Here is an 11,374-nt window from a genome sequence, read left to right on the forward strand (position 1 = left end):
TATCAGAATCTGGAAGACCCCTTTAACAAAGGGGACCCCCAGATCCTGACCCCCCCCCCTGTGTGAAATGGTAATGGGGTACATTGTACCTCTACCATTTCACCCCCAAAAAAATGTCAAAGTGTTAAAAATGACAGTAGCCGGTTTTTGACAAATCTTTTAATAAAATCTTCTTTTCTTCTTTCCTTCGGGTTTCTTCCGCTGCTTCTTTCTTGGGTCTTCTTGTCCACATCTTGCCCGACGTCTTCTTCTATCTTCTCCGTCCGTCCTTCAGCCTTCTGGTCCCGCATCTTGCCCGACGTCTTCTCCTGTCTTCTTCTCCGTCCGTCCGCCAGCCTCCTCGTCCGCATCTTGTGTCTTCTGCGGTCTTCTTCTCGGTCCGCCAGCCTTCTCGTCCCCGGACCCAGCGTTTGAATTTGATTTGGCCGCCGTGTTCCCGCTCCTGGGACCCGCCCCCCTCTGACGCCACAAGTAAACTCCTTAGAAGGTCATGTGCGTCAGAGGGGGGCGGGGTCACATGAGTGTGACACGGCGGGAACTTCTTCTCCGGGCGGCGCGATTGAAATTGAATTCCCCCGCTGTGTGACGCTCTGTGACCCCGCCCCCCTCTGACGCACATGACCTTCTAAGGAGTTTACTTGTGGCGTCAGAGGGGGGCGGGTCCCAGGAGCGGGAACATGGCGGCCAAATCAAATTCAAACGCTGGGTCCGGAGAAGACACAAGATGCGGACGAGAAGGCTGGCGGACCGAGAAGAAGACCGCAGAAGACACAAGATGCGGACGAGGAGGCTGGCGGACGGACGGAGAAGAAGACAGGACAAGACAAAGGGCAAGATGCGGGACCAGAAGGCTGAAGGACGGACGGAGAAGATAGAAGAAGACGTCGGGCAAGATGTAGACGAGAAGAAAGAAGCAGCGGAAGAAACCCGAAGAAAAGAAGATTTTATTAAAAGATTTGTCAAAAACCGGCTACTGTCATTTTTAACACTTTGACATTTTTTTGGGGTGAAATGGTAGAGGTACAATGTACCCCATTACCATTTTACACAGGGGGGGGGTCAGGATCTGGGGGTCCCCTTTGTTAAAGGGGTCTTCCAGATTCTGATAAACCTCCCGCCCGCATACCCCCACAACCACCGGGCAAGGGTTGTGGGGATGAGACCCTTGTCCCCATCAACATGGGGACATCCTCCCCATGTTGAGGGCATGTGGCCTGGTGCGGTTCAGGAGAGAGGGGGGGCCGCACTCTGTCCCCCCCTCTTTTCTGCGGCCGGCCAGGTCAACGTGCTCGGATAAGGGTCTGGTGTGGATTTTTAGGGTGACTCCACGCCATTTTTTTTTTCAATTTGGGGTGGAGTTCCCCTTAAAATCCACACCAGACCTGAAGGGCCTGGAATGGATATTTGCCGGGAACCGCACGTCTTTTTTTTTTGGTTTTTTACGGCGGGGTTCCCCTTAATATCCATTCCAGACCTGAAGGGCCTGGTAATTTAATTTGGGGGAACCCCTACACATTTTTTTGTTTGTTTTATGAATGAATCCCTTTAGAATTGTCAGAGCCGACAATTCATTATAGCCGCGTGTGAATTTTTAAATGACTTTTTTCCTTCTGAATGTCATTTTGTGCAGGGGGAGTTCTAAGTGCGGGAAAAATGCGCTATTTCACATGCTGACATTACACCCCCCCTAGGTACGAAATTTAAAGGAATATTTCACTTTTATTGTTTCACTTTAAGAATTATTAATTTCACTGCTCCCGAAAAAACGGCCGTTTTAAAAAATAAAAAAAGCATTGATACATGTTCCCTGGGACAGGACTGAGGTCCCCAAACACTTTTTAGGACAAAACTAGCAGATTAGCCTTTAAAATGAACACTTTTGATTTCTCCCATAGACTTCTATAGGGAGTTCGGCGCGGCTTTACATATTACTTTCAATGCGCCGGCTGCTACGCTGGTTCATATAAGGATATAAATACATCCTGGCGTTGTACATATATCTATACACTGTATAGCTTAGCTAGATCAGCTATTCCTATTGTTAGGCAGTCGATTGTGCTAGATGCAGTGCTCTAACGTGTTGTATTGCCTGCATAGTGTTTAGTTTACACCTAAACATAGTACTCAGTGTTAGTGGACGTGTGCTATTTAATTGCACATACATGCAGTTGCTGTTACTGCATGTGTGCTATATAATTGCACATAAACACATTAGCTGTTACTGCAGGTGTGCTATTTATTTGCACATAAACGCCATCACTGTTAATGCACGTGGGCTATTTAATTGCACATAAACGCAGTCGCTCTTACTGCACGTGTGCTGTTTTTTAGCCCATAAACGCAGTCACTCTTACTGCACGTTTGCTGTGTTTTTGCCCATAAACGCAGTCACTGTTAGTGCACGTTTGCTGTGTTTTTGGCCATAAACGCAGTCGCTCTTACTGCACGTTTGCAGTGTTTTTGCCCATGAACGCAGTCGCTGTTAGTGCACGTTTGCTGTGTTTTTGCCCATAAACGCAGTCGCTCTTACTGCACGTTTGCTGTGTTTTTGCCCATAAACGCAGTCGCTCTTAGTGCACATTTGCTGTGTTTTTGCCCATAAACGCAGTCGCTATTACTGCACGTTTGCTGTGTTTTTGTCCATAAATGCAGTCGCTCTTACTGCACGTTTGCTGTGTTGATGCCATAAACGCAGTTGCTGCTAGTGCACGTTTGCTGTGTTTTTGCCCATAAACGCAGTCGGTGTTTTTGCCCATAAACGCAGTCGCTATTACTGCAAGTTTGCTGTGTTTTTGCCCATAAACGCATTCGCTCTTACTGCACGTTTGCTGTGTTTTTGCCCATGAACGCAGTCGCTCTTACTGCATGTTTGCTGTGTTTTTGCCCATAAACGCAGTCGCTCTTAGTGTACGTTTGCTGTGTTTTTGCCCATAAACGCAGTTGCTGCTAGTGCACGTTTGCTGTGTTTTTGCCCATAAACACAGTCGGTGTTTTTTGCCCATAAACGCAATCGCTATTACTGCAAGTTTGCGGTGTTTTGCCTATAAACGCATTCGCTCTTACTGCACGTTTGCTGTATTTTTGCCCATAAACGCAGTCGCTCTTACTGCACGTTTGCTGTGTTTTTGCCCATGAACGCAGTCGCTCTTAGTGCACATTTGCTGTGTTTTTGCCTATAAACGCAGTTGCTGTTAGTGCACGTTTGCTGTGTTTTTGCCCATAAACGCAGTCGGTGTTTTTGCCCATAAATGCAGTCGCTATTACTGCAGGTTTGCTGTGTTTTTGGCCATGAACGCAGTCGCTCTTACTGCACGTTTGCTGTGTTTTTGCCCATAAACGCAGTTGCCGTTAGTGCAAGTTTGCTGTGTTTTTGTCCATAAACGCAGTTGCTCTTACTGCACGTTTGCTGTGTTTTTGCCCATAAACGCAGTCGCTATTACTGCAAGTTTGCTGTCTTTTGCCCATAAACGCAGACGCTCTTACTGCGCATTTGCTGTGTTTTTGCCCATAAACGCAGTCGCTCTTACTGCACGTTTGCTGTGTTTTTGCCCATAAATGCAGTCGCTCTTACTGCACGTTTGCTGTGTTTTTGCCCATAAACGCAGTCGCTCTTAGTGCAGGTTTGCTGTGTTTTTGCCCATGAACGCAGTCGCTGTTAGTGCACGTTTTCTGTGTTTTTGCCCATAAACATAGTTGCTGTTAGTGCAAGTTTGCTGTGTTTTTGCCCATAAACGCAGTCGCTGTTAGTGCAAGTTTGCTGTGTTTTTGCCCATAAACGCAGTCGCTCTTACTGCACGTTTGCTGTGTTTTTGCCCATAAACGCAGTCGCTCTTACTGCACGTTTGCTGTGTTTTTGCCCATAAACGCAGTCGCTGTTAGTGCACGTTTGCTGTGTTTTTGCCCATAAAAACACAATTGCTGTTAGTGCAAGTTTGCTGTGTTTTTGCCCATGAACGCAGTTGCTGTTAGTGCAAGTTTGCTGTGTTTTTGCCCATAAACGCAGTCACTCTTAGTGCACGTTTGCGGTGTTTTTGCCCATAAACGCAGTCGCTGTTAGTGCACGTTTGCTGTGTTTTTGCCCATAAACGCAGTTGCTGTTAGTGCACGTTTGCTGTGTTTTTGACTATAAACGCAGTCGCTCTTACTGCACGTTTTCTGTGTTTTTGCCCATAAACGCAGACGCTATTACTGCAAGTTTGCTGTGTTTTGCCTATAAACGCAGACGCTCTTACTGCGCGTTTGCTGTGTTTTTGCCCATAAACGCAATCGCTCTTACTGCACGTTTGCTGTGTTTTTGACATAAACGCAGTCGCTGTTAGTGCACATTTGCTGTGTTTTTGCCCATAAACACAGTCGCTGTTAATGCACGTTTGCTGTGTTTTTGCCCATAAACGCAGTCGCTATTACTGCAGGTTTGCTGTGTTTTTGGCCATAAACGCAGTCGCTCTTACTGCACAATCGCTGTGTTTTTGCCCATAAACGCAGTTGCTGTTAGTGCAAGTTTGCTGTGTTTTTGCCCATAAATGCAGTCGCTCTTACTGCACGTTTGCTGTGTTTTTGCCCATAAACGCAGTCGCTCTTAGTGCACATTTGCTGTGTTTTTGCCCATAAACGCAGTCGCTGTTAGTGCACATTTGCTGTGTTTTTGCCCATAAACGCAGTCGCTGTTAGTGCACATTTGCTGTGTTTTTGCCCATAAACGCAGTTGCTGTTAGTGCACGCTTGCTGTGTTTTTGCCCATAAACACAGTTGCTGTAAGTGCACGTTTGCTGTGTTTTTGCCCATAAACACAGTCGCTGTTAGTGCATGTTTGCTGTGTTTTTGCTTATAAACGCAGTCGCTGTTAGTGCACGTTTGCTGTGTTTTTGCCCATAAACACAGTCACTGTTAGTGCACGTTTTCTGTGTTTTTGCCCATAAACGCAGTGTGCTGTTTATTTCAGATTGTGTCCTGTGCAGGCTATTAAAATGTCTGGAAGGACAACAAAGAGGCAGAGAGTCACGAGGGCAAGCAGACTCTGCATCTAGAGGCAACGCTGGTGGTGGACACGGTGCATTCTCTTCAGGACGTGGCCATCTGACACGCTCGTCCTTTTCGGGAGCTGGCCATGTTGAGCCTCAAAATGCAGAGAAATTAGTAGAGTGGATGACCAAGCCGTCCTCATCCTCCTCATCCTCCTCATCCTCTCTCACCCAGGCTGAGCTTAGTTTGTCTGGCAAAGCAGCTGCCAAGGCGTCCTCTTCCCTCTGCATAATGGAATCACACAATCCTTCCCTAGTCCCACCATGTCCTCCTGAGGAGTCCACCGAACTGTTTCAACACAATGTTGGGTACATGCTACATGAAGATGCGCAGCGTTTTGAAGTCTCCGATGACGGAACACAGATAGAGGAAGGCATTGATGTGAGCCCAGAGAGAGCGGGTGCCCGAGAGGGACAGCAATCTGGCAGTCATGTTCCCCCAGCTGCAGCATACTGCCAGGTTTTCGAGAGTGATGAAAGAGGGAGGGGATGATGAGGTCACTGACTCTACGTGGGTGCCTGATAGGAGAGAGGAGGAGGAAAAGGAGGAAGAGGAGGAGGAGGAGGAGGAAGAGGCACAGGCACATCTCCAAAGAGGCAGGATGCCCTCCAGGGGCCAGTTTAAGGGCAGCACACCAACTGCATTACATCGCAGAGCTACGCCTGTGCAGGGCGCTGCTGTGTCAACGTCACTGCAAAAGTTCTTTGGTGTGGGCCTTTTTTGAGACATGTGCATCAGATCGCACCGTTGCTATTTGCAACATGTCTCAAGCGTATCTCGCATGGCCAAAACATCACCCGCTTGGGCACCACATGCTTGACCAGACATATGTCGACCTGCCATGCAGTTCGTTGGCAAGCATACCTGAAAGACCCACACCAAGAAAAAAGCGGACCTCCCCTTGCCCCTCATCAGCTGGGAGCTCCAACCCCACTAGACCCTCAGTCCTCTTTGAAGACTGCACTGATAGGATTGAAGGTGTAGAAATAGGTGCATCACAACCTAGTAGTACATGCAGGAAATCTACTGATGTAGCAGACAAATTTCCCTGCCCCAGCTGCTGCAGCGCCGAAAGAAGTACGCTCCCAGCCATCCACATGCCCAGCGGTTGAATGATAGCTTAGCGAAATTGCTAGCACTTCAACTGCTACCTTTTCAGTTGGTAGATTTTGCCCCCTTCCGTGAGATTGTGGAATGTGCTGTACCTCAGTGGCAAGTACCCAAACACCACTTTTTCTCACGGAAGGCGATTCCCACTCTCTACCGGCATGTGGAAGGCAATGTCCATGCCTCGCTGGACAGGGCGGTCAGTGGTAAGGTGCATCTTACCGCTGACTCATGGTCCAGCAGGCATGGACAGGGACGTTACCTCTCTTTCACGGCGCATTGGGTGACTCTGCTGGCAGCTGGGAAGGACGCAGGGCAAGGTACAGTAGTGTTGGAGGTTGTTCCGCCACCACGCCTCCAAAACACTACTACTGGGACGAGTGATCTGCGGCGTGTGAGGCGGGAAGTCAGAGATCAAGGATGGAACCGGACAAATCCTTGCTGTCGGCAGAACTAAATTCAGAGATGGAGGAAGCTCTCTATGAACACATGCTTCTGCAGGTAAAGCAAGAAATACAAAATAGGCTACCAATCCCACAGGTATCAAAACAAATCCGACCCCAGCCTGGTTTTTGCATAAAGACTCACACATCAAAAAATGAAAAGATCTTTATTAACATCTGTAAGTCCAGTCAAATCCCAGCAGCCCCAGACCTCAGTGACCAGGAGCTTGTGACGATCTTGGAATCGGATGATCCCTCTGGATATCGTGTCCCTATGAGCATTGGAGAACCCCATGTTGAAGTAGACAATAGTGGAAGTGGTTGCACAGCCTATGACATTGTGATAAACAGTTCTTTCTTTGACAAGATTAAGAATAATGAACTTTTTAGGGAATTCTTCATCACAGTGGCAATGGAAGGGTTAGAAAACAAATATGCGCTGGAACTTTCTAGAGAATGGCGAATGCTGAAAAATCGAAAGTTCATGGGATCCATATTCGATCAAAATATAAGAACAACTTCCAAACCTATGATTCAAGAGATGGATACAAAGTCCTCACAACCAGTTGCAAGCAAAACTCTTATTTCTGAAGTCACAAGCTCACCAGAGGTACCAGAATATACAATAATTGCAGAGCCTTCGGAAGGGCACCCAACTTTTCTTGTGGCTGAAATATCTTTGCCTAAAGTGTCCTCTATCCGATCTCTTGTACTAGACCTTGGTGAAGATCGGATTGTATTATTGGAACGTCCTGACTTGTATATTATGGATATCTTCATTCCCTACAATATTGTCCAGGAGGAAAGCGGTGCTCAGTTTAACAAAGAAACAAAGGTGCTGACAATTACGATGCCAGTCCAACCAGCATAGCAAGAAGCTGTGGAAGGCTTAGCTTTTAAAATCTGTCTTTATTATTGATCCAGTGGATTCAAATTGGAGATTTTGGACTCTACATCGCTACTTTGTAACATGTTCTTCAGCTTTGAGTCAGTTTGGATTTAAAGTTAAATGCATCAGCAATTTTGTAAATAAATGTTAATTATTGTGAAAAAAAAAAACACTACTACTGGTTGTGACACACCTCTATCCTCCACCCCCTCCTCTTCCTCTGTGGCCTCTTCCTGTGCTGATGTTGCCTCTGAACCAGCCGTGCTCCGTAGGCGTATGAGGGGCTACGCAGGAATGCAGGCAAAGAGATGCCATGCGGTCCTAGAGCTGGTGTGCTTGGGAGACAGGAGCCACGCTGGGGCAGAGGTTCTGTCAGCTCTACAGGGGCAGACTCAGAGGTGGTTGACACCACGCCAGCTTAAGCTAGGAATGGTGGTTAGCGACAATGGCACCAACCTCCTCTCTGCCCTGCGACAAGGAAAACTGACCCATGTGCCCTGTTTTGCTTATGTTCTCAATTTGGTGGTGCAGCGGTTCTTGGGCAGGTACCCGGGCTTACAGGATGTCCTGAAGCATGCCAGGAAAGTATGATTCCATTTCCGAAGGTCATACAATGCCACTGCTCGGCTGACATACCTCCAAAGGGAATACAACCTGGCCAAGAACCGCCTAATCTGTGACATGCCCACCAGATGGAACTCTACATTTGCCATGCTGCAGCGGCTGCACACACAGCAGAGGGCCATCAATGAGTACCTGTGCCAATATAGCAGCAGAACTGGGTCAGGGGAGCTTGGGTTTTTTTCCCCACGCCAGTGGGCCTTGATCAGGGATGCATGCACTGTCTTGTCACCATTTGAGGAGGCCACAAGGATGGTGAGCAGTGACAGTGCATGCATCAGTGAGACTATCCCTCTTATTCACCTGTTGGAGCACACGCTACGTGGAATAATGGACAGGGCCCTTGGGGTAGAACAGAGGGTGGAAGAGGAGGACTTCCTTACCTCTCAAGGCCCCCTTTATCCAGACAGTGGTCCTGCATGCCCACCTAGCATACAGGAAAAGGACGAGGAGGAGGAGGATTGTATCAGCAGCATGGAGGTGGAGCCAAGCACTCAGCAGCAGCAGTCTTCAAGGGATCACTTAGAGTCCCAAGGAACCCGTGGACTTTTACGTGGCTTGGATGAGGTGGCTGCGGATCCTGTGGTCCTCAGTGACCCAGAGGACTGTGCCCCGAATGCCTCAGCAAACCTATGCTGCATGGCCTCCCTGATCCTGCAAAGCCTGCGTAAGGATCCTCCTGTTCGTGGTATCAAGGAGAGGGATCATTACTGGCTGGCAACTCTCCTTCATCCACGTTACAAGAGTAAGGTTGCAGAGCTTATCTTGCCGTCGCAGAGAGAGCAGAAGAGGAAACATCTTCGGAAGGCCTTGCAGAAGGGTCTGTGCAACGCGTTCCCAGAACCTGGGGGATTACCAAATCCTGTTCCTGGACAACGTGTTGCTGAGGCTTCGGTAAAGTCACAGAAGGAGCGGTGGAGAAGGTGGCCATCTGACCGATGCGTTCAGACAATTTTTTAGTCCGCAGCCCCAAGGTATGACCGGTTCCAGCAACCATCGCCAGCGTTTGGTTTACATGGTGCGTGAATACCTAGGGGCAAGATCAGACTTGGACACCTTCCCCACCGAAAATCCTCTGGCTTACTGGGTCTTGAGGATGGATCACTGGCCAGAGCTTGCACAGTACGCAATTGAGCTACTGGCTTGCCCTGCATCCAGCGTTCTTTCAGAACGCACATTCAGTGCTGCTGGAGGCTTTGTGACCGATCACAGGGTGCGCCTCTCCACCGACTCCGTCGATCGACTGACCTTCATAAAAATGAATCAGGCTTGGATCAACACCAGCTACCAAGCACCTGATGCTGATGTAACTGAATATTTTTTTGAAATGACAGATCCCTATGCCTATGCTGATGCTGAGTGACTGTCCTGTTATGCTGCTGACTGAATATCCTTTTCCTCCTCACTGATCTTGCTGATAGCTAGTAAGAATTTTTTTGTTTCTGGGCTCCGCCACCAGTGCCTAAGGCCCAATTTTTCTGCCCCTGTTCTAGTTTTCTTTGTTTGATTCTTTTATAATTTGAGTTCATTCTAGCTTTCTCCTACGTTATCATAGTGTCATGTTTATGTTCCTGTACTAAATACTCATCATTGTCAATGTAAACACCACAAATCTAGATTTGTTCTTTTAGGCAGCATTGATATAATAAGAAGCCACACATTGTTGAGTATCGAAAAATATTTATTGTATCACACTTAAAATGTGTCATTTTTTTTTTTTCAAAAAATATCTTAATAGAAATTCTTAATTTTTTTTTTTTTGTCAAGAAATATATTTTTGATTTGAAATACTTGTCTACATCAATTTTTTTAAAATTAATTATTATTTTTTTTTAATTCCTTCCCAGCACATCAATAAGATTCTTCATTTTTTGTTCCAGCTTTCGGTTTTTGTTTATGATCTTCTCTAGGGCGAGGTTTGTGTCCTCTATTTCTGCCCTGCAGGACATGATCTCCCCAATTAGGACATGGGCACTATAGGTGTCCAATCCGCCCCCAACAGCTTGGACACCTCCTGAAATTTGGAAAAAAAACATGTATTACAATTATTCAGGCCTACATGTATTACCTAAAGCTGTGCTATATGACACTGACCTGATGTGGTGGCATTTTGCACTTCCTGCACATCCAGCGAGGGTGGGGCTTGGCTCTGTCTGGGGTTGGTCGGCTCCACTGCTGCAGCTTTATTGCGCCCTATGAGATTGTAAAAAAAAGGGATACATGAATCAAAAAGATTAGAGGCCTGAAAGAGGAATATCAATCATTCTTTTTAAAAAGTGTGGTAAAATTGTCTGTTTTTACAATCCTTCTAAGCTGAACACAGGATTTTATCCATTACCAAAGCTGCTGCATTTCTCTATCTTTGGCCAAGTTTCCTACATGGAAAAACAACAAGTATACACTGGATCACCTCTGTGTGACACCCTAACTAGGTTGTTCTTGTGACCAACACTCAGTGCCGATCCTGACCTCCCTGGGGCCCGAAGCAAAATGACATGGCACATTAAAAATGAGAAATGAGAAGCGGGGGGCGCTCTGACGACAGTGACATGTCACATTAAAGAAAGTTGAGAAGTGGGGGGAGGGGGTGTTCTGCTGTCGGAAATGACATCTTACATTAAATTGAGAAGCAAGAGGTGCTGACTTCTTGCCTCTTCTCCCATGCAGCCAGCGAGTTGAGAAGCGGGGTGAGGGGGCGAAAATGACTTCTTACCAGGCGGGGCCTCTAGTTATTTGGGGGGCCCTTCACAGCTTTGCGGGGCCCTAAGCAGCTTGCATAGTGAGCCTATAGGGCGGATCGGCCATCCCAACCATTGTGCTACTGAGTCCATATGTGTAATCAACTGCTGTGCTGCTGAGCATACTCTCCTTTTACTGTATATTGACTTAAGTTGAATTATTTAAATCTAGTTAATAACACATCTACATTAAATAAAAAATTGGTCTCACATAAAATGATCATAAATAGAATGAACAACCGATTATTATGCCCACAAACATGAACCTTGAGACATCTATTCTTGAACTGTATATATACACAACCTAAAAGAAAAAGCACATGCGGCAAAATAATAAAAACAAATAATCAGTGTACACATTAAAATTACTTACGTCTTATGAGGACTCTTTGAATTCTCTCCATCTGCGCCGGGTCTCTTCTTTTCAAGTCTGACCACCTCTTCCTTCATTTGCTGCCTTGACCTCTGCACCTTGAATTTCTCATGGAGAGTAATCTGAACCTTCTCCATTATCTGGGCCTTTACCGTCTTGGGCTTCTTGTAAGGTCCTTTTA

The 11,374-nt window shown here is 46.8% G+C and overlaps 1 protein-coding gene across 1 annotated transcript; it reads left to right on the plus strand.

The window, feature by feature from the left end:
• The first annotated feature begins 6,511 nt into the window (after positions 1-6,511).
• On the plus strand, positions 6,512-7,621 carry LOC120914488 (PIH1 domain-containing protein 1-like). Its single transcript, XM_040325165.1, has one exon. The coding sequence runs from the start codon at positions 6,550-6,552 to the stop codon at positions 7,441-7,443; it is 894 nt and encodes a 297-aa protein (XP_040181099.1). The 5' UTR covers positions 6,512-6,549; the 3' UTR covers positions 7,444-7,621.
• Positions 7,622-11,374: the final 3,753 nt, after the last annotated feature.

This window comes from Rana temporaria, chromosome 9 (genome assembly GCF_905171775.1).
Source record: "Rana temporaria chromosome 9, aRanTem1.1, whole genome shotgun sequence".
Lineage (NCBI taxonomy): Eukaryota > Metazoa > Chordata > Amphibia > Anura > Ranidae > Rana > Rana temporaria.

Excerpts from the sequence above, each read along its gene's own strand:
- LOC120914488 (XM_040325165.1), top strand. The coding sequence starts at position 6,550 with ATGGAACCGGACAAATCCTTGCTGTCGGCAGAACTAAATTCAGAGATG.